At 39.2% G+C, this 23,933-nt stretch overlaps 1 protein-coding gene across 4 annotated transcripts in view; it reads left to right on the forward strand.

Annotated features, from left to right (window-relative positions):
- LOC18441596 (regulator of nonsense transcripts UPF2) overlaps positions 1-17,554 on the forward strand; it is a 49,875-nt gene extending 32,321 nt beyond the window's left edge. For all 4 annotated transcript variants that reach the window (XM_020671858.2, XM_020671857.2, XM_088846132.1 and 1 more), the window contains 5 exons: positions 12,143-12,394; positions 12,529-12,747; positions 14,436-14,606; positions 14,959-15,144; positions 15,832-17,554. In XM_020671858.2, the coding sequence (XP_020527517.2) occupies positions 12,143-12,394; positions 12,529-12,747; positions 14,436-14,606; positions 14,959-15,144; positions 15,832-16,806 (1,803 nt within the window). In that variant the 3' untranslated portion in view covers positions 16,807-17,554. The remainder of the gene's footprint in view (positions 1-12,142; positions 12,395-12,528; positions 12,748-14,435; positions 14,607-14,958; positions 15,145-15,831) is intronic.
- Positions 17,555-23,933: the final 6,379 nt, after the last annotated feature.

Here is a 23,933-nt window from a genome sequence, read left to right on the forward strand (position 1 = left end):
TTTTAAGTTCCAACAACTTTCACTCTGACTTTTTGTCAGGTTTGTGCTAGTTTAGGCAAGATTGTCATCTCTCTTTGTGTTCATTTTGTTCGTAAGTTTGCCTTTTGCTAAAGTTATTCTCTGTCCTCTCAATTTGTGAGTGCCTCCACTTGTAAGTATATCCTTGTAATAGCTTATATCTTTGTTCTCAACCTATCTAAACTTATTTGTGTGTGCATTTGTATACATTCTAAGCAAGTAAAGCTTGTCTTGAGCATAGTTACTAGGATATCCCAACTTGGTGGTGATCCTGGCGGTCTCGTGCTCCTAGAGCTGGACCTTGGGCAGCCGTGCTCCCATATGCGGGGAACATGATCCCCATCCCTTAAGGGTCGGTCGAAGTAAATCATACACGTGTTAGATTGATCTTTTATAAAGAAAGAAGTCTTAAATGTATATGCATTAAAAAAAAAAAAAGAATTATGTTTCTAAATCATGTTCTATACAATTCTCAAAGAGAAAAGAGATGCTTTTATCAGATGGGTCTCGGACCTTTAGAATTTATGATGCGATCCCAAAAAGTTGGGGTCCAGATCCCAAAATGTTGGGTAAATTCAAGGTGTACAGACAGCGACCATAGGGAGCTTCTAGCCTATCATGATCCCATGCTCACGATGCCAACAACTATGATCCGAAGTAAGTGATGCATATTATATTATATTTTTGCATGTCTTTTCGAGCTATATGACTCCATAGTTATCTTTCTGTCTTGTGTCTTGGCCAGCTAATGAGGAGGCTGATGGTTTGGATGTGGGAGGGATCCGAGGGTCTTTCTTTACTATTCCTTAGGCCTTCTATCCTATGTGACATTTCATCATCAAGAGTGTGCTTCTTTTTATTGGGATAGACAATAATACATTGTAGGCAGAGGAATCTTAATTTTTTGCTTGTCTAGATTAGCTTCTAATTACCCCCAATATAGATTAGCTTCTCCAAGAATGTGTTGCACATGATCTCGAGAGAGCTAGAAAGCTCTAAAATCTCCTCTTAACAGTCCTTTTAACCTCCACTAGGTCTACTTTGGCCCCTCCCAAATAAGCCATGGAGACCTTGAGATTGCAAAGGAGGTCCTTGGCTTCTAGCTCTTTGGTCCTCTTAGTCAATGTTCCCTAGGATCTCAGCTTGTAAAATGCAATTTGCTGCTGGAAAAAAGTGAATTTATACAGATGGATCAAGGGGTACTATTCCATCTCATTAGCATCACTGCCCATCTCCAAACTGAATATAGAAGAATTGAAGTAGTGTGAGGGTCTTTCCTTTGCAGTAAACCATTTAATTGTCACTGTTGTGAAAGATTTTCTTTTTGAGAAAGTTGGGAAAGAATTTCCTTTTGACATGCAGCCGCTGTTAAAGGTCTATACCCTATGCATCGATTATTTACACATTGATTTTGTTGATTAAGGATCCTGGAGGCTCAATAGGCCAAAGGGTTTGGTCCTCCCATTTCCTCTTTTGAGTAGGAGAATCTTTTAAGCCATTGATAAATTCTTTATCATCTTCCTCGGAGATTCCTTTTCATCTCCATTGAGGGTGGGCATTCCACCATTTGCTACTCTTTATCTAGAAGAATTGTTGTTAGGTTAACAACTTCAAAAAAAAGAATTGTTGTTAGTTCAAATCAGGGTTTTACAACCTGGAATAGGGAACCAAATCAGTCACAACCAAACCAGGGCGGATCAGCAATTCAGCTGTGTTTGATTCATAGTTAGCAAGTTGGGGAATAATAAAAATATCAGGAGACGAGAACATTGGTAATGAATCAGTTTTGTTTCAGAAAGTCGAAGGAGAAAATTGGGTAAAAAATACGGATCGTCAAAAAAAAAAGTAAGTTATAGAATCATGAATATTTCGGATATGGTTCAAAAAAATGTAGTGAAAAAATTGGACATGTAAAGATGACACAATATAGGATTATAATTTGCAGCCATTGTATAGATATATTAAAGCCATTAAACAATGATTTTGTAGCATTAGCAGTGTCATTAGAGTAATACTTGACAATTTTAAGTTCATATTTGCGGAAGAAGGTTTTTTGGTAGTAATTGAGGAGACACAAAAATCAAATTTATCTGTGGAATCTCCGCCATTAGAGGAGGTCACAGCTCCACTAGACACTGTTACAGGGACTACACCCCTCCTAGACGCAGATCCACAAGTTATAGACTCTCTCGACGAAGTCGAAGCCCTCTTGGGATAGAAGCTATCTCCACAGGGACCACCGACCTACCGTTTACAACTTCTCTCGATATAGCCAAAGTCCATCCTATGATAGAAGCAACCTTCATCAAAGGGACAATGGCCTTTACGCCCCAAATGATCACAGAAACATCAGGCCTTCAAGGCCCAACCACCAGACATTCAAGGCTCACCCAATTTCCAACTTCAGAGGATCCTCCCACTAGGCTATAAGCTTCAATCACCACCAGGGCCTGTCTGCTACCACATTTAACCACTATAAGGACAACTCTCATATTAGGAGCACTCAAACCCCATACGGAGCACTCAAACCCCATACGGAGCTCATCAGAACCATCAGATTCAGCCTTCACCTTCCTCTGATGGCCATCAACACTTCCTACCTACTAACCCAAATAGATTTCTCACCATCCCTTCGAAATCCCGTAACAAACCCTCCACCAGGAAGGTAAGATTCCCCCAACACCCTCGATTATTTTCAGAAAAAATCCATAATCCACCTCCCCACTCTCAAACACCAACTCACCCCACTGCAATAGATAATTATCAGGTATTGCCATCACACCCTGCCCATTTCAAAACCACCCCTAATACCACCATCCTTACTTCTTCATCTCAACCTACCTATCACACTATTCAATCAACGCCTTCTATGGAGAAAACTGCTTTTCATAACGCCAAAACCTTTACCCGGGCAGTAACTTCAAACCCTAAAACCAGCATGGAGCGATTTCAGTTTGCTTAAAACCCTATCGTGAATGTTCAGGAATATCATGTTTCGGTCCTTAACAACCAACCCTAAGTTTGGCTCTCTCCCAATTGCGAGATCTCTGAGCGTACTTCTTTACAAAACTCCCTCATTGGCACTTTTATGCCTCAGCACAATGACATTGAAGGGAATAATAGATGGCTTCACAACACTTTTAAAAATCCCCATGTTGTTTGTAGGCTACTCTTCGATGGTAAGTATCTCGTCTCATTCCCTGACAATTTCCACCCGATTATCCCTCATGACGCTGCTCTTAATTTTAGAGGTGGTAAGCTTTCTTTACAGAAATGGATACCATCGTTGGGTGCCCAACAATTCAAAAAATTCTGGATCACTCTAGAAGGTATCCCCCTCCACCTCTAGACCAACAAATGTTTGAGATTTTAGGAAATAGTTGTGGTCAATTCCTTTCAGTCCATTGAAAATCCATGGGATTTCTTCCTTTGGGGAAAATTGTAATTCTAATTTCCTATTCTTCAGAAGATCTTATCCCTAGTGTCTTGAACTTGCATTTCAATGTTCTATCTTACAAGATCTCTATTTCTGTCCAGGGTAAACACCGCCATGACCGCCCTTAGTCGGACCATGAAGGGTGGATTGTGGTCCAGCGCAAATCCCGTGTTCACTCTGATACTCCAGGGTCCCCTTCTGATGCACCCAAACATCCTAGGGACCACAGTTCCATAGAATACACTAAATATGCTCCTAGACCATGGTCTACCAATGCTTCCCAACCCATGGACCTTAATCCCCCTACATCCAATGTTGACTCTTCCATCAATCCTATGTCTCGAGATCCCCGCCTTCATGCAACCAAAGGCAAGGGCCACCTCACAGATGTATCGTCCACCTCTACTAGTCGCCCACCACGTCAGAGGTATTCTCACAAGTACTTTGACATCTGCTACCCTCCTCCATCTTCGATGATGACCCAAAACGTCGTTGCGCCACGTGTCACACAGCCACCCCTTTTTGCCACACCTCCATGCATTGTGTCGGTCGCCCCATTCAAATTCCCATTGTCCAAGGTCACCTCGACTATCCCCCATCCTCGTCCCATAATTAACCGTACCTGTCATGCCCCCAGTGACATTTATAACACCTGTCAGCCGCCACCTCAGGCTACCTCGAGCCCCACCACAACCCAGGTGGCAGCCCATTTGTCTCCTTCCCCCCTCTCCCACCTTAATCACTTCAGTACCTGCTCAACCCAGCTGCCCTCAGCTGTTAATTCTGCCCCTTCCCTAGGATCTACTCTAAATCTTTCCACCTTTCCCAACATCCCACTATCTACAGCCCCAAACAATCAGTTGCTTCTCCCTCCTCCCCACTCTCTTCAGCTTCCGTCTTTTCAAATTCTGCCCACCCATTACCAACTCAGTCGGATCATTTTGACAATCAAGATGTACCCAACCATAATCTGCACTGGTTCCTTTTCACTACACGCCCCTGCCTCAAACCCCCAATACTCCATCCTCTGCTCCACAACCTCTATCAACCCTACCCCCCTCTCCTTTCTCTCTCCTGGACTCCCATTGTAGCACATCTCCCTCAACCATGCCACGAAGACAGAAACATAAGCGGGCTTATCCAAGGTGGTACCAAGACCAGACCACGACTCCCACCTCAATCTTCTCCCCCTCCCAATCCTCCTTACTCCAACAGCCAGCCCACCCCCTTCCTAATCCTAATCCCACCATATCCCCATCTTACGTCCAGTGTCCAGGTTTCCCACCACCTCAACAAGACTCCAATTACGTTCCCCTCATCTTTGTCTCTTCTGAGCTCACCCCAACTAACCCCTCCTCTTACATTAGATTTGCTTCCACCCTACCAAACCCACCTGAAACTGGTTTGGTCTACTCTGACATAGATGAGTTAGTGCCTATGCCCTTAGAAATGATGCTAGCCCTCAATGCAGCTCAACAATCTAGTGGTCGACCCTGCCCTGCATCCCCCCTCAACTACTTCTTCCCTTATTCCTCTTCTCCTTCCCCCCAACCAATGTCCGAACATCCCCTTATTCATGAACCCTACCTCTCCTCTTTACATTCAGTTTTTAACTCAGACATCCAATCCTCAATGTCCCCAAATTCTCTGAAACTTGAGAGAATTCATAGAGGTGAACGTCTTCCAGCTGGAACCATCTCAGAAGTGTCAACTCTCACTAACCAACTCAAGGCCATTGCTGGTGACCCACAGGTACTCTCCTCTCCTCGTAGAAGTAAGAGCTCTAGGGAGCTTGGAAAGCTCCATTCAGGGGTAAACTATGATACCCCTCAAAACTCAGCCGAGTTGACTTCCTTAGCCTCCATTCACACTGCCAGCCCCATTATGAGGAAAAAGTCTAGGAAATCCACCCGCCACCCTAACTCCCCCCGATGAAGGTGTTCGCCCCCATTTAGCCAATATATCTTTCAAGGTTATCTCCCTTGAAATTGCGACCAATCTTGAAAGGCCTTTTTCCTTGGAAGAAATTAGGTTGGCTACCTTTGATGTTCCTAAAGATAAAGCCCCTGGACTCGATGGGTTCCCTGTAGCTTTGTTCCAAAACCTCTGGGATACTATTGCCCCTGACCTTCAAGCTTTCTTTGAAGAATTCCACCTTCGGGGCAACATAAACTCAGCTCACAAATGCACCGTCCTTACCCTGATTCAAAAAATAGAGGGTGCCCATAGACTGAAAGACTTTCGCCCAATCAGCCTTCTTAACTCTTACAAAATACTGGCCAAAGTATTGTCATCTAGGCTTCAGCTCGTCTTGTCCTCCGTAATATCTCCAACCAAGTCTGCATTCGTTGCAAACAGACAAATCCTGGATGGGGCCTTGACAGTCCATGAAGCTATCCATTCTAGACAACCAGGTCTTACCATTAAGCTAGATTGGGAAAAGGTTTGCGATAGGGTAGACTGAGCAATCCTAGAATCCATCCAATTGAGAATGGGATTTGGTTCAATGTGGAGAAAGTGGTTCAATCTTTCTCCATCCTCATCAATGGCTCCCCTGAAGGTTTCTTCCAAGCACAAAGGGGACTTAGGCAGGGTGACCCTCTGTCATCCTTCCTATTCACTTTGATAGGGGAACTTTTCGGCCAGACTATTTCCAAACTCTATGATAGTGGCTCCCTCTCGGGTTTCAGATCCTCCCCTTCTGGTCCCATAATTTCCTACTTACTCTATGCTGATGGTACCCTCATCTTCTGTGACGCCAATCTAACCCAGGTAGATTGTCTTTGGTATTTCTTGAGAACCTTTGAGTTACTCACTGGAATGAAAGTAAATCTTTCCAAGACTAAGATGATGGCCATTCATGTTGACACGGCCTCTCTAACTAGCTTGGCCTCACGCCTAGGTTGATCCACAGAAACAATACCATCCTCTTATCCGGGCCTCCCTCTTTGCCTAGGAAAATCGAGGAAAAACATGTGGGATAATCTCATTCAGAGATTCACTTGGAAATTTGCCTCCTGGAAAGGCAAATACCTCTCGGTTGGGGGTAGAATCACCCTCATTCGTGCAACCTTAGCTAGCATTCCTATCTATTGCATGTCCCTTTTCCAAATCCCCATCTCAGTTATTCAAAAACTGGAAAAACTCATGCGTGATTTTCTCTGGTCAGGGGTAGATGACAACAGAAAAATTCATCTCATAGCTTGGGATAAAGTCTGCAACCCAAAAATTTTCGGGGGTCTAGGAATTAAGAACCTCAAAATCATGAACCGAGCTATTTTGGGTAAATGATGGTGGAAATTTACTTCCCCCCACCCCCTTCTCTGGAAAGAAGTTATTCAAGCCAAATATGGAATGAATGGGGTCGAATGGCTGCCTCGATCCCCCATGCACAAATCCTCAGGTGCTTGGAAAAGCTTTTATTCCTCTAAATTAGATTTCACCAACAGAACTAGATTCAACCTGGGTAACGGCCTAAGAATTAAGTTTTGGACTGATATCTGGTTTGGACCTTCACCTCTTGCTCAAACCTACCCGTCCCTGTTCCCATTAGCTCGAGACCCAGCTGCCCTTATCACAGATTATGCGACTTTCTCAGGCACCAATTTAGTTTGGACTCCACTCTTTAGACGAGATATTAACGATCAAGAAGCCAACACCCTCCACTCTATGCTACAGTCTCAAGGAAACTGCTTTAGCAGTCTCTCGAGACCAGACTCACTGATTTGGTCCCCTTCTCCCTCTGGTGAATTCTTGATAGATTCCTTCTACAGGTCTCTTAACCCTTAATCAACCTCTCCTAGGCTCTACCCATACCCCACAAGATCAAGCATTTATATGGGTGCTACTACAGGGCAGAATCCTTACCCTGGACCAACTCCTAAAAAGGGGATTTGCCTTCCCCAACCGCTGCATCCTGTGTCTCCAAGAAGAGGAGACCATCCCCCATCTTTTCCTCCACTGTGAAGTGTCTCAATGCCTTTGGGCCTCTCTTCTCAAGCTGTTTGGCCTTCAGTGGGTCACCATTGGTAACCTAACCCAGTTTTTCCAAATATATTTTGCACTACCTTTTTCCCTAAAGGGTAGGAAGTTATGGCATCTTGTTGTAGCAAGTCTCTTTTGTAGTTTGTGGTTAGAAAGAAATTCCCGAACCTTCAGAAGCATACAATAAACTATAATAGTTGTTTTTGATTCCCTAACTGCACTTATAGCTTTCTGGGCCAAGTTCATTCCCATATTTGCTGCCCTCCCAATTTCTCACTTCCTAAACAACTGGGATGGCCTTTTACACCTCGCACCTCACATAAACAGACCGAGACCTAACTGGTCTCCTCCCCTGGATTTCTCAAACTCAATATAGATGGTTCCCCTTTAGGTAACCCTGGGCCTTCAGACTTTGGAGGAATCTTGTCGGACCATTCATCTACCCTTTGGACCTTCTCAGGGTTTATAGGACACCAAGACTCAACCTATGCGGAGGCTAAGGCCCAACTGGTGGGCCTCAACAAGGTGCTTTTAACAGCACCTGCAGCACAAGGCATTCAGGTGGAATCAGATTCTCTCAACATCATTGGTTGGGTCACACAAAAAGCGATTACCTCCAAGGAGATTTTCTTCCATTTTTTATCGTATTTTTTATTTATGTAATTCCCTTCAGGTGTCCTTTACACATATATACAGAGAGGCTTACGCGGAGGCAGACAGACTAGCCAGGGAGGGAGCTATCCTTGGCTTGTAAACATACCGTGATTTCTTTGGGAAATGAGGGAATACAAAACAAAGAAAAAAAAAGAAAGGAAAAAAAAAGGAGAAAAATAGAAGAGAAAAAAAAAAAAAAAAGGAAAAAAAAAAAAACATGGCATGGTTGTTCTTGTAAGCCTATATTCCTTTCTTTAGCTACCTTTCTATTCTTTACACTCGCCCTTTAAATCCATCTCTACCATCTCCTAAGGGACCTTCTTTAAACAAGGTAAACTCACCACCAGGTTTTCTCTCTCTGCCACATCTTGTCATTGTACTTCTCCTCCCATGCCCACCATTCTGGCGGATGTCATCACCCATTGCATCTTTTCCATTGTTCTTTTCATATGTTACCCCATACACCTTTCTATCTTAGTTCTCCTCCCATGCCCACAATTCTGGCGGAAGTCATCACCCATTGTAGTAGCTTTGGCTGCTGAATAAAAAAGAAGGAACTTTTAAGTTTTCTACAGAAATTACATTTCCGTTCCATCAGGACAAAAAGATCAAAGATCGGCTGCAACAAGAAAGGTACACATTTCTGTGGCTTAATTCCCCCTTCCTTCTCTTCTGCCTTTCGCTATCTCTCTCCTTTGTTTCTATTTCCTCCTCTCCTTCCTCACCTAGCTTCGCCTCTCTTTCTCTTCCTTTTTTACATCCACACTTTCTTTTCTCTCCTATCCCCCCATCTCCTCTCCCTCTTGCTTTTCAACATCCACAATCTCTTTCTCTCTTTTCCCCCCATCTGACCTTTCCTAATGTACAATCATATCTCTTCTCCCCTATCCCCGCCATCTAAAAATTTGTCCTAGTTTCTCTTTCTTCTAGCCTTTGTAAGCTTCCCCCACCCACTCAATCTTAACTTCCTCCTCTCATACTCTTCAACTTCTTCAACAGAAATCTTCAATCCCATCATCTCTACTACCTCTTCAACTTCCCTTTTCTCCACCCACCGAAGAGGTGCTAGCCTCCGGAGCTAGCCTATTGAAGTTGCAGTACTCATCGAAGACAGTACTGCCCAAGCCTAAATTTCTTGTAGACCCTATCGCCTCTCCACTGAAGACCCTCTGCTTAGTTGCAGCTTTCCCTTGGTTGCCAATTCCTTCATGGAAGATTTCTCTCATCAGGGTAGGCTCCTCAGGGAAAGCCACTACAGTCCTGCCCAAGTTTTATCTCCTGAATTCGGGGTTGCAACAGAAAGCCCAAGGGGTCACTTTTACCTCTGCTGACCTCTGCCAAGCGGCATACATGGCTTGACCCCTCAGGGGGACTACATACCTACGAACTTAGCTTGTCTATTGAGGTACCAGCGCTCAACCGGCCCACAGTGCTGCTCTAGCCACTACCAAAGTCCGCCTGCCACTTGATGTACCAGCGCTCTTAGCAGAAAGTGCAACAGATCCATAGTGCTCATCTGCTTGCTCGTCGACCAAAACCAAATTGAGGATGTCAAACAGTCCACCGACAGTGTGTTAACTGTTTTTGCACCAACAGTGTGTTACCAGTTATTGCATTATGCTGTATTTAAATTGTCCTCCTTTTCTTCCTTCATTCTTTTTTCTTTTCTTCGTCTTCTTCCCTCTAGTTTGTTCTCTGAGCACCTAACTTTTAGGCTGCCGTATTGTTTTGCTCTACTTGTGTAATTGTCCAATATTCTATACAAGTTAACCTTTCTTCAAAAAAAAAATACTTGACAATTTTTTGTTGAAACTTTTAATAAATCCAGCAATAATGCTTACTCTGTTGTCACTACACAAAACATATCGTAGATTTATTTGGAAGCATGAAATGAAACAACAACAACATACTAAACACAAGAACTAATTAGCAAATAACAAGAATTGTGAACCAATGTATAGGATTATTTTTCAAAGGAAAAAAAACAAAAAACGCCTTCAGTATAGGATTGTAGTTAATTAAAAGAAAACACAAAGACCTAAATATGTAAAATAGTGGTCCATCCAAAATGCTATGTTGTATATATGAATCAAATCAAAAAAATAAGAAATAAAAAATAAAAATAATCAAACTTCTGCGTTAAAAAAGCAACAAAATGGTTAAGCAAATTTGAATCTTGCACTGAATTCCTAGCTACCTAAATCTTTAGTATCATGGAATCTCTCTCTTTGTCTTTGCGGTTTAAAGGAAAAATAAAATAAAAAGATTATTCTTTGGGTTACACTTCTTCTAATTCTACCTATTATTTTATAAAATACGATTGTTTTGAATTTTTTTTTTTTGGGAATATATTGCTTGTATTTTTCCGTACATTTTTTTCAAGGGAACTAATTGGTGAAATTTTTGATAGATTTTTTTGTTAAATCAAGATTCTTAATTTACTCCCATTGGTAATGTACTTATATTTAAACCAAAATTCAATAGTATTAACTTGATGAAGAAATAAAGTTAGAAGGATGAAGTTTATTTGAAGAGGTCTTTTGAAAAAAAATATAATATGAATTTATATCGGTTCCATTAAAAAGTGCAATTTTTTGAAGATCTTTTGAAAAATCGGTGTTCTTAACTGATTTCAAAAAGTTGGAGATTTTTTGAAAAAATCATCTTTTAGACAAAGACTTTCTAACTATGGCTCGGATCAATTCAGTCATATAGGCCCAAAAATGTTGTACAAAAACTGGCAAAAATTTTTAATCAATGTTTCAAATCCGCTTCGCTTCAGCCGAAGAGGCCAAAGCCTTCGGATTTTAGCCATAAACCGAAGCGAAGCAAAGCCTGGTGTTGCCGCTTCAGTCAGATTCGGGCCGCTTTGGGCTACTTCGGTCAGATTTAGGTCTGCATCGAGCAGCAAAGAAATAGCTAAATGAAAGTGTTTTTTGGTTTTTTATTTTTAATTTTTCCACTATTTGTATATATTTATATATAAATAAGAGATGTTTATTTATATTAAATTAAAAAAAAGTCCGAAGTCTTCCCCTGAATTGGTCGAAGCACCGAATTGCTTCATTTTTCTCACCAAACCGAATAAGACTCCGAAGAGAATCTGAGAACATTGATTTTAATAATCAAATTATTACGGTAAATGAAAAATGATGACCATATTAGCTTATTTTGATGAAATTGGAAAACCTTTAAATCTGAGAGTCTGATTCCTGTCTGAGTACCTCTTTCATTCATAGTTTAAAATGGAGTAAGTCAAAATCCATAGGAACACTCAGATATCAAAATATTACTAAATAAGTACAATATACTTCTAGAGCCAATATTAATGATGAGGTGGCTCAAAGACATCCCTACCACCATGATCCCACGCACTGTCATCCCTTTGAGTGAATTGGTCAAGAAGCGAGTTTCAGGGGTTCGGGATCTTGGGAACCAAACTAGCTATAATTGGTCGAGGTGCAGCTCTGGTAGGGCATACCTTACTCCGACGCTTGAGTCCCCTAAGTTAATTCAACCCTCAGGCTCGCCCGGACTGCTGTTGCTGCGGCTCTGCCTCAAGCTCGCTGTGTCACCACTTCCATCACTCTGAGTGCCCTCAGAAGAAGCATCATCACCATCTCCCTCTATATCTCCTCATATATCTGCTCCAGCACCTCCCTCCATCTGCTCAAACTGTGTCTTTCCTTTGCTTGTTCTACTCATCTCTGCTGGTTCACACCTTATTCTTCTTCACCATTGGGCAAGGGGATAAATGGATTCCTCGTAAAAAATTTCTTATCAAGGTCATTCCCTGTAATGTGTATTCTTTATGCACAAAATTTCGTTATCGTGTGTACTGGAACTTTTTAATGTATAACTTTGTCTTTCTATTTAGGCATTGCATTTATGTAGAAGTAATCCATATGGTAATTGATACCTGTTTGTGTTACATGCACTGCAGTGGATTCTTTTTCAAACAAAATCGGATCTTATTTATGTGAATGCTGCACATATTGTTTTCTTGTGACATTGTTTATTCTTGCTAATTTGTGTGTTCTTCATATTCAGACTTGTTTAGATGATTTCACTCATCACAACATAGATGTCGCTTGCAATCTTCTTGAGACTTGTGGACGCTTCCTGTATCGCTCACCAGAAACGACAATACGTATGGCAAACATGTTAGAGATATTGATGAGATTAAAGAACGTTAAAAATTTGGATCCTAGACACAGTACTCTTGTGGAAAATGCTTATTACTTGTGCAAACCCCCCGAACGTTCTGCACGGGTGTCTAAAATTCGTCCACCATTACATCAGGTATATCTAGGGAATTCTACGTAACTGACTACTAGATAGTTCTGTGGAAATTAAATGATCTTGCAGTTTTTGTTCCAATTCGCTATATATTTTCTATAGTGTTTGATTTGTGTTACATTGTGTTTGAAATGCAGTATATAAGAAAATTGCTATTCTCAGACCTGGACAAGTCTTCAATTGAGCATGTTTTGCGCCAGCTACGCAAATTACCTTGGAATGATTGTGAACCATACCTTTTGAAATGCTTCATGAAGGTTCATAGAGGGAAATACAGTCAAGTTCATTTGATTGCTTCACTCACTCTAGGCTTGAGCCGGTACCATGATGAATTTGCTGTTGCAGTTGTGGATGAGGTTTGTGTTTCTTTGCACTTTCCTCACATTAAATGAGTTTGAAACATGTTCACTTATCAATGCATTCCACAAATTTTTTATTTTTTTAAGGTACTCATTCCACAATTATCTTAACTTTTTCCTCTTTACTTATCTGTGATCAAGTTTTATAGTTTGTCCGGTATAATAGATTTATGTGTTTCTATGTAGGTGGTTGTGTTACAGTACTGAACTCATGTACTGTTAAAACTGGATGCTATATAAAATTTATATGTACTGTTAAAACTTTGATTCCATGTGTATCATGGCAAATGGTGATATTGTCAAGTTGTCACGTAGTATAGAAGCCCCCACGGACAAATGCGTTTTGTAGAAAAATCGTATTGTAGAACATAGTACATCATGGATAAAAATTTATATGTTACCTATATTCAAGCATGCTTTGATTCTGTGTGTACCATGGCGAATGGTGATATTGTTAAGTTGTCACATAGTACAAAAGGCCCTGCTGACAAATGCATTTCAATGTTTTAAAAAATGGTCCGCCCAGCACCTAGTCAGCCTGGACCAAAATACTGCACGCCCAGACCTAGGTGGCCCCACTCGGGTGGATGTACTTGGGCGGGCACCCAGGCAGCCAGGCGAGCTAGGCGGGCGCCCAGGGACGTGGGCTTTTTTTTTTTTTTTTAAGATACCCAAAAAAGAAAAAGGGGTAATTTGACCCCCAAAAATGTTTAAATAGGTTATGGGGACTATCTAATATTAAAAGAACAATTCCAAAAACCCTTGATGTCTTAGCTATACCTATTTCTGAGAATCAAAAATATTTTTTGTAGTTTGAAGAAGCTTCCTAAACGTTTTCACTTATTATCGAATATGGAGAGTTGGAGACTATTACTAATACATATCCTATTAGACTTTTAAATTTAGTATGGTTTGAATTTTGAAATTTTGAACAAGTTTATTCTCAACTTGCGATATGTAATATGGTTATATATAAAAAAATGTGTTACAATAATACAATATTTCCAAATTCAATAAATTACAAAATTGACACAAATGTGTATGTATATAGAACTTGTACTACAGGGCGCCCAAGATTCTGGGCGCCCGTCTAGGCACTAGGCGCCGGGCGCCAGGCTGGCCGCCTAGCATATTTTGAAACCTTGCTGCAAATTCAACCATTAAATCATGCAAGCTGATTTGGTGTCTATTGGGAGTATACATTTCCCTCTTAGGAATGACTATTGTCAGATATTATGGATTTCAGTAGTCATTTCAGTAAAAAGGCTTTAGTTTCACTAAAAGTTCCAGTTTCCCCAGGGTCTTTTCATGTTCAGTTCTTTTTAATCCTTGTTATAAAAAGCGATTTTCCTTAAAGAGCTGAACTGACCAAGTTGAATGCACTGCTCATCACTTTATTTTATCTGATGTTTGCAATCTTCAATTGTTTTTTGAAGGAAAGGCCTAAGGAGAGGCCTTTGCACATTGTCTTTTACTTCGTGCTTGATTTTCTCTCTTAAATCTGCTCCTTCCTTGTAGTGAAGTTTATCATGCATCACAATGGATTTCTTCAGTGCATTTTACGTTGAATCATTTTAGCACGTGGGTCATTCCACTTTTACATTTGAAGTTTCATGTAACTATGTATTTTATGCTTGCTGGAGATGGAATATTATTAGCCTTCTCTTTTTGTCGAATAATTTCAGGTCTTGGAGGAGATCAGGTTAGGACTGGAGTTGAATGATTATGGGATGCAGCAGCGACGAATAGCACATATGCGGTTTTTGGGAGAGCTATACAACTATGAACAGATTGACTCCTCTGTTATATTTGAAACGCTCTATTTGATTCTTACTTTTGGCCATGGCACCCCCGAGGTGAGGATTGTGTGAGCTTCTTGGTGATTATGACATTCTTGTGGGGATTTAAAAGTCATGAGATTAGTTACACAAAGTTCACTTTGATTAGCTCGGGAAACTGATTGGCTTTTCTAAGAATCTCCAGGAGAGCCATGATTCTTATCCATGAAGTCATGGAAACCATCTCATGTTGTTTATCAGCTAAACGAATTTGTTGCACATTTTCAGACACTAGAATGGACTGTTCCTTTGTAATTTTTTCCCTTGAACTCCTTAAAGATGGGTGTCATTTATATGCCTGTAATTTCTTCTGTGGCTATTACTTAAAATGTTCAATTGTGTTCTGTTTTTTGCCTTGTTTGGTTGCTAGCAAGATACATTGGACCCGCCTGAAGATTGTTTCCGGATCAGGATGATTATTACGCTTCTCCAGACATGTGGTCGATACTTCGATAGAGGATCTTCGAAGAGGAAGCTCGACAGATTCTTGTTATATTTTCAGCAATATGTTCTCAGCAAAGGGTCAATACCTCTTGATATCGAATTTGATATTCAGGTTCGTCATGCAAGCTTGTTCATCTGTTTTGGGATCACAGATATTTGCAAAGTATATGATTTTTCAATACACTATATTATGTGGTACTGTAAACCTCATCAGTTGACCCTTACGAAGGCGTATGATTGGAGATAATTTTATCTGGCTATAGGGTCCCTGTGGACCCCCTTCCAGTTAGCCTCTACCTGGCTATAGAGTCCATTTGGGCCCTCCTCCAGTTACCCTCTTGCTATACCAAAGTCTATTGGACTGTGGTATATACTTTCTCCCCTCAATATTTCTCTATAACTTGATTCAACATTAAAAGCCATTATGAAAAATAAATATCATTGAAAAGTTATACTTTAGTCCAATGTAGCTTGGTATACCTTGAAGGGGCACCCACCGTTCATTCCTGAATTACATATGGTCAGAGATTGACTATACGAGAGTTCATGGTCCATTGGGTTCCCTTACCATAAATCTTAAAGCGTCTGCTATCAGGATTGGACGGTGAGGCTCCCTTCAAAGTAGTCTACACCACAGTCCAATATATGCTATACTTTTTACCATGTTGTGCACTTTCCCAAAAAATTGGTTCCCTCTATCCAGCGCTCTCAATCTATGACTCTTAGCTACCCATTTTTTTATTTGTTTTTCATTTGTCCTCGCTGTAATCCAACCAACTGAAAAGTGCATGGGTTGCAGGACCTTTTTGCGGATCTCCGCCCAAACATGTTGAGATACTCATCAATGGAGGAAGTCAGTGCCGCTCTTGCAGAATCTGAGGACCAGGAGCCCTCCTCGTCTGATAAGCCTGGTAACACAGAGAGGCTCTCAGATACAGAAAGCCACAGGGCCAACAAGCCCCCTCATCCAACCAATCGCAATGGACAAGCAACAGTAGCCAATGGAGGGCTTGACGAGAATGGCAGGGCCGCTGATAGCGAGACTGAGTCTGACAGTGGAAGCGCAACTGGTGGTCCCGATGCCTTTGAAGAGGACTCAGGACGCGGGGAACATGGTGGGTCTGATGAGGAAGATAATGAGGACGACGAGGGTGGGGTCCACATGGGGTTAGAAGAGGAAGAGGAGGTGAGGGTTAGGTCAAAGACCAAGGTGGACCCTGTAGAAGAGGCAGATTTCGAGCGTGAGCTTCGTGCCTTGGTTCAGGAGAGTCTTGATTCTCGTAAGCTTGAGCTGAGGGGCCGGCCTGCCCTTAACATGATGATACCCATGAATGTGTTTGAGGGCTTGAGTAGTGGGTCTCACCACCATGGCCGAGGTGATGAGAGTGATGATGAGGGTGCTGATGAGGAAGGGGGAGGAGGGGTATCAGTTAGGGTTTTGGTGAAGAAGGGGAATAAGCAACAAACAAAGCAATTGAGTGTTCCGAAGGGTTGTGCATTAGTTCAAGGGACTAAGCAGAAGGAGGCAGCAGAGTTGGAGGAGAAGCAAAATATAAAGAGGCTGATACTTGAGTATAATGACAGGGAGGAGGAAGAGGCTTCTGGGGTTGGAAGTGGAGGGGGGCAGGTGATGGGTTGGGGGCAGGTGGGGCCTAGTGGAGGTGTGGGGAGGTCGGTGGGGAGGGGGTTGTGGGAGGGTGGAAGGCATCATGGTGGAGGTCTTCGGGGACGGCACCACTACATGATGGGTGGGGGATATGTGCGGAGAAAGTGAGGAGCGAGAGACAGTTTTTGCCTTTTTTGGCTTTGTTATTCATGGTTGAGGGTGAAGTATGCTATGAGTGGAAAATTGGAGAGAAGAAAACTCGGGGTATAGGAGATATATGAAGAGGGTTTCAACCTTTGGTGGTTTTTGAGAGGCAACTAGGGAGAATGTGTATATGTTTATTTGGTTGGTTTCTAGGGACACAATCAGGAATAATGTGAATGTGGTCCACTGGTTTCTTGGGTTGGTTTAGAGAGAGAGGAGCGAGGCAGTAGGAAGAATTTGAAGGCGATGATGTGTTTCTTGGGTTTGAATTTTGCCTGTGAGAAGAGATGGTTGCAGCAGTAGCCCACATGATCATGGTGCTGCCACACTAAAACGACAGTAGGGAAATTTGTTGGTATCTTAAGCTTTGCTTGATGCATGAAGTCCATCTGGTTGCATGTTTCTTAGCATCGGTTCCCAGGTTCTAAGGAATGGCCCTGGGTAACTATGGCTTTGTTAAGCACCTGTGTATGGTGTGTTATGGTTTTAGGATGTTACTTGTAAAGAGGTCTGGATTCTTGAAAAGGAATTTGGTCACTAGTGCTGTTTCATGTCATATTTGATATTTAAACCTTTGTTTCATTGTAATATCCTTTCCAGCTCAGCTCTTTTCCATCGAGATTGTGTACCATGAGATCATTTACCTTTGTTTTACGGTGGTCACAATTGCTATTCATGTCAAATTGGATGGTTTAGGGTGTTATTTTTTAAACCTTGAGTCAAATCAATGATAACCACCCGATTTGAAATTTGATGTACGTGAATGATTGTGATCTTGTATTAAAAGTAACAAAAAGTATATAATGAGATTATTTACTTGTGGTACAAGCAGTGTTTTAAAATGCGGGATGCGGTCCTGATGCGGTGGGGAGGCGATGTGGCTTGGATGCGGGTGCATCATGATGATGTGGTCAATAAATGTAAAAAAATTCTAAAAAATCTAAAAAAATAAGTTAATGCATAGAAAAAAATATGAAGGTGATATATGTGATAGTAGGTATTTTAGTTTAATGATTAACTTTAAAACTATTAGCTGTCGGAGATTCTGTATTCAGTTATCCACTATCTCCTGATAGAAACTAGAAACTTGAAATCAGTTTCATAAAGCATTCAACAATCAAAGAGTCAATTTTGAAATTTGAACTTCATTTTTCAAATATCAATCAGGCAAGTCATTTTAAGAGTCGTTATGCACATCATCAATATCATACATGACGACCTTCATGTATTCTTCTTCATCGGTCTTCTCTGAGTCAGCTTCCTCCTCGACCTTTGAAGTTAATGTGCAAGTGCGACTAGACCCAACAACTCCTTTACTCCTTTGTGCTCTAGTGTTAGGTCCATCTTCTTCATTAGCTTATGTTGCTAGCTCGACATCAAGTCATGTAAATCTTCACCTTCAAACACACGCTTTTGTCTTGGATCCATGGTTCACTCACTCATGGAATCACCATCAGCTTCATATAATTGAATAGGGTTGAGCTTCGTGCGATTTTTATACCTCTCCCTAAGCCGCTCCTTATATCGCACATAAACCAAATCATTCAACTTTTTCTGCTCTAACCTATTTCTTTTTTTGGTATAGAGCTGTAGCAGAAATTTCAAATCAAATAAATTAGATTTTAAATTAGAAAATTGAAATTTAAGAAATGAGGATTAAGGAATAAGGAGTAAAGGACTTACATGCTCAAATGCACTCCAATTACGCTCACAACCAGATGAGCTACATGTGAGATTAAACACTCGAATAGCGAGACGTTGTAGATTTGGTGTCTCGCTTTCATCTAATGCCCACCATGTAGCTGTATAATATTTTATAATTTAGAATATAATTAAAAATTAAGGGTACAAAATAAACAATAGAACTATACATAAAGTAAGAGACAAATAAGATTATTTTTGGGCTTTTGTCCTTTACCTGGATCTGTAGTGTCCCTATTTTGAGTGGCAATATCTCTCTCAAAGTTTTCCAAGGCTAACTTGAACTTAATCAATTCATGGCTCTAGATCTCATCTTGGATATCTTTGTAGGACACCAACCTCTCCAACACATCTAAGAATCCACAATTTATTACATGATCTGACTCATCGATGGGTGCTTGTAGTGAAGAGATGGGTTTAGAAAATAACCGGCTGAATGGAGGTGCATGTGAAGCTGGGTGTCCCATCTCCTATCAATAATTTCAAGTATAGCCTTGCACATATTTTCATCATCCTTTAAAATATCTTTTATTTCAGTTCTTGTCCTAGTCATTGCCTCATGGATGTAGCCTATGGCGAACTTCGCATCACTATCAACCAGTCGAAGCACTCTCACTAAAGGGCGAGCCACCGCCAATGCAAGAATTATTTGACTCCAAAAAGATGTATTCAAAATAATTTTTTCAGCCTTTCTCCCATCCTTATACTTTGACTAGTTGCTTTGACTCCATTGCTCTGAAGCAAACATGGTCTTCAAGGCACTCTTTTGCTTGACTAGGATTCGAAGAGTGAGAAATGACGTGGCAAATCTAGTGATACCCGGTCTCACTAATTCTCTCCTCTTTATAAAAGCCCTCATCATGCTTAGGACTATGGTGTGATTGTAAATAAATCCAACAACAAACATAACTCTTGAAATCACCTCACTAAATAAAAATGTTGTACCTATTTCCTTAAGCATAAGATTAACACAGTGAGCTGCGCAAGGAGTCCAAAACATATGCTTCTTTTTCAAAGTCAAGAAATACCCAGCTGCAGCATAGTTAGCACCATTGTCAGTGATAATTTGTACCACATTTTGCTTCCCAACAAAATCGACATTTCTCATCCATCAAGCCACATAAGTATGTACCATCATGTGACTTGTCTGATGCATCAATAGACTTAACAAAAAAAGTACCTGTTGGGCAATTAACCAAAAAATTAATGAATGCTCTTGATTTCCCATCGGACTAACCATCACACATAATTGTGGCCCCATATTTCTCTCACCCTTCTCTCTGATGAATCAAAATTTTATTCACATCAAATACAACATCCTCCAACAAAGGCTCCCTAACCTCATGTAGTGAAGGAGAAATAAGTCCTGAGCCATATGGCCCAATTGTCTGGACCATACATGCAAAACCATCTAGAGTTATAGTATTAAAATGAATGTCGGCCATATAAATCCACTTTGCAATCCACTTACATACCGACTTTCTTTGTTCTTTCTTATATTTATTTTCAATTGTAGTATGTTTTGTTTTTTTCTCTCTCCTGAACCACAATTTCGGGGCTAAGGGTAAAAAAAGAATCCATTGGCCCCTTAGAGAAAGATGTTCTTCTCTCAGCACTACCACCAATATTTATAACCCTCTCTCTGGAGGTTGGAAAATGAGTACCCCTTTGCATCATAGCAACTTCAGACATATAATCATCATCATCATCATCATCATCAACATCATCAAATAATTGCATATCATCAAGTAATTCATTTCTTGTCTTTTTTTTTTTTTCTCTTCATCTTTTTTCAATCTATCCAAATATTCTCTAATATCATTTTTTATATCATTTGTAGCTTGTGGACATGCTCTTACATTCCCAAAAATTCAGGCTAAATGCTCTTTTTTTCAAAAAATACCACTCATATAAGTATTTCCACAGAGCAAGCACATCACACAATTTCTATTTTTCGGATTTTTTAGTTTAACATATTTCCAAGCCAAATCCTTGTTACTAGAAGATTGGGAAGAAGACATTGCCTAAAAAATAAGTATAACTATATTATTGTACAAGAAGGAATAAAAAGTTACCGACTCTGTGAAGCAGTGCTCGATTTCTTCACGGCCCTTGAAATCCCCAATTTCTTATCACAAATTCACCTTAACATCCCCAAATCAACAATCAAAGGCATCAAATGAACATCTAAGTATCAAACAATCGCCAAATCGAAGATTCGGATGAAAAAAAAAATTTCGCTAAACTCTTTTTTTCCCTCTATTTGATGCAAAAAAAGCCACAAAAGTGGCTGGAAATCTCGTTTAGGGGGTATAATAACCCCCCAAACAGTTTCCCTAAACTTTGGAAGTTCAAAAAGACTATTTTGCCCCTCCATGAGAGGCAAAATCGACAATTTTTTTCGCGAAAAACAGATGCGGCCTGATGTGGCACATATGCAGCACATCTGTCAAAAGCGCATATGCGCCAGTTTGTGATGCGGATGCGAGTGCATCCCTCATGATGCGACCGCATATGCGATGTGCCTATATTTTAAAACACTGTGTACAAGGTGATCACAATTAATCTTGACAATTGGGTGTGAAATTGGGTTGCTGCATTTATTTCATTGATCAAGCTCAGAGTTCAAAATAATTTTTCTTAAAAGTTGTAACTTTACATCATATGGTTGTAAGTTATTGTGACCTCCAAGTACCGAAGATAAATGGTCTCATTGTATACATTAAGTGAATAGTCTCTTTGCATACTTTTGTTTATGTTATTTTGCCGAGAAACACTTGCCAAAGCAACTTTTCTTTCTCTTCAAGAGTCTCATAACATTAAAGTTTTGAGGATTTCTTATTGTTTTGATGGGGGACAAGTATGCCTACTGCTGATTCTAACTCTTTGATGGGGAAGTTGAGATAATTTGCCCAAAACAAAATAGTATTTACTGAAGATGAGGTGAAACTTAATTACTCTTACGTGCAGGCCTTGTTGCGTTGTGAAAATCTCGTTTCCCTTTCGAAAGAATGAAGTATCTCATTAACCGAACTTTGTCTTAGCCATAAAATCAGACATTTAATGATTAGAAGTAATTGTGATCTCGTAACAATGATAAATGATCTCGTACGATCCCATTGTATAATTACAATCTTATTGCATAATCACATTATTAAACCTTCACTAAATGCTGTACTTTTGCCTTCCCAGTCCTAAGAATGGCAATTGATGAACCCTATCACCTAAATGATGTCCATTTCCTTATCCCTCTGGCAAACTATTTTTAATGCATTACACGTCAAAAACGAAGGAAAATGACGAGGACCGCATAGTGTAGAAATGTGGTTTTCGTGATAAATATATTTTAAAATATAATTTGATTTTAATTTTTGGAGAATATATCTTTTTTAAAAAGGAAATTATAAATATGAACAAAAAAAAACTAAGAAATAATAATTATATTAAAAAAACATTTGGACTGTTAGTTACACTTATTTTTAGATGGACCACCTGTTTGCATCCATCTTCAAGATAGATGCTTTATATCTCTAGAACACATATTGTTTCATGCAGTTCAGCCAGCATGAAACAATTTTCCAAATGATGAAAAATAGCAAACCTCATAGGCTTAAGGACCCGTTTGGTTCATTGGATTCAGAATTTTAAGAGTCACTTGTCTTTGAAAAGTTGGGTCAATCGTGTTTGGTTCACTTAGAATTTTGACATTTCCATTGGAATTGAGAGTTCCGTAGGATTTCTGGATGCTAATGTTAAGTCTAAATTTTGAAAATCTCAATTCCACCAAAATAGTTGGAATTAACATTTCATAGAAATTACCCATTAAGCGACTTAAGAACAAAAAATAGTAAAATTTTAAAGAGGGAAATTATATAATTTTAAAAAGAGAAAGCATATAAAATCTTTAAGAGAGAAAATATACGAATTTTTTTTAGAGAGAAACTATCTCAAATTTAAGGACTTTAAGAGACCATATTAAAATTTTAGAGAGCTATCTCAAATCTCAAGTTTTAGAGAGACGAAGGGTCTTAAAATTTTAGAGAGAGAAACTATATTAAATTTTAGAGACAGAAACTACTTGAAAAGTTTTAAAGATAAATATCTCAAAACATTCAAAGAGAGAAACTATCTCAAATTATCTAAAATTTAGAGAGAGAGTATATTAAATTTTAGAAATTAGAAATTATATCAAATTTTAGATAGATCAAATACTTGAAAAATTTTAGAGATAGAAACTATCTCAGATTTTAAATTTTAGAGAGAAAATATCGTAAAACTTTAGAGCGATAAACTATATCAAACTTTAGGTAGAGAAAGTACCTTAAGTTTGTAGAGAAATTACCTCAAATTTTAGTTTTTAGAGAGAAAAAAATATATTAAAATTTTAGAGAGAGAAACTATTTGAAAGTTTTAAAGAGAGAATCAATATCAAATTTTAAGTTTAAGAGAGAAAATAGTTCTTAAAACGTTAGAGAGACCTATATCAAATTTTAGATAGGAAAAGTACCTGAAATTTTTAGAGAAACTATTTAAAAAAATTTAGATAGAGAAACTATCTCAAATTCTAAGTTTTAGAAAAAGAAAATATATTAAAATTTTAGAGAACGAAACTACTTGGAAATTTTAGGGAGAAAAACTATCTCAAAATTTAAGTTTTAAAGAGAGAAAGCATCTTAAAATTTTCGAGAGAGTAACTATATCAAATTTTAGAGTGATAAAGTACTTAATTTTTTTAAAAGAGAAACAATTTAAAAAAATTTAGATAGAGAAACTATTTCAAATTTTCAATTTTAGATAAAGAAAATAACTTAAAATTTTAGAGAGATAAACTATATCATATTTTAGAGAGAAAAATTACTTAAAATTGTTTAGAGAGAGAAACTATCCCAAAATTTTTATACAGAGAAATTAACTCAAATTTTAAGTTTTAGAGAGAAAGTATTTCAAAATTTTACAGAAAAACTATATCAAACTTTAGAAAGAGAAATAACATAAAATTGTTTAGAGAGAGAAACTATCTTAAAATTTGAATAGAGTGGCAATTGCATATTTTAAATATTTGAAAGAGAGTATTAAAATTTTAGAGAGTATCAAAAATTTTAGAGTGAGGATTTGCATTTTCTTGATTTCTACCCGATGCAATCCAAATAACATATACTATATTTCAAGAAATGTCAATTTTAATAAATCTCAATTCCAGGATTGACTTTTCCTAGAATTGAAAAATCCAGGTATCCAAACAAACCCTTAAGGAAAACTATTTAATGTATCAGAGGATATTAAAAACCGTGTTCCCCAAAACATCAAGGATCCATCTTTTCTAAAGAATACTAATTATTATAGTATACTTCTGCTATAATAAGATGCTAATAATCTGTGTGCCTCTATGG

Source organism: Amborella trichopoda, chromosome 9 (genome assembly GCF_054954075.1).
Source record: "Amborella trichopoda isolate Santa Cruz 75 chromosome 9, AtrichopodaSantaCruz75HAP2 v2.0, whole genome shotgun sequence".
In the NCBI taxonomy this organism is placed as follows: Eukaryota; Viridiplantae; Streptophyta; class Magnoliopsida; order Amborellales; family Amborellaceae; genus Amborella; species Amborella trichopoda.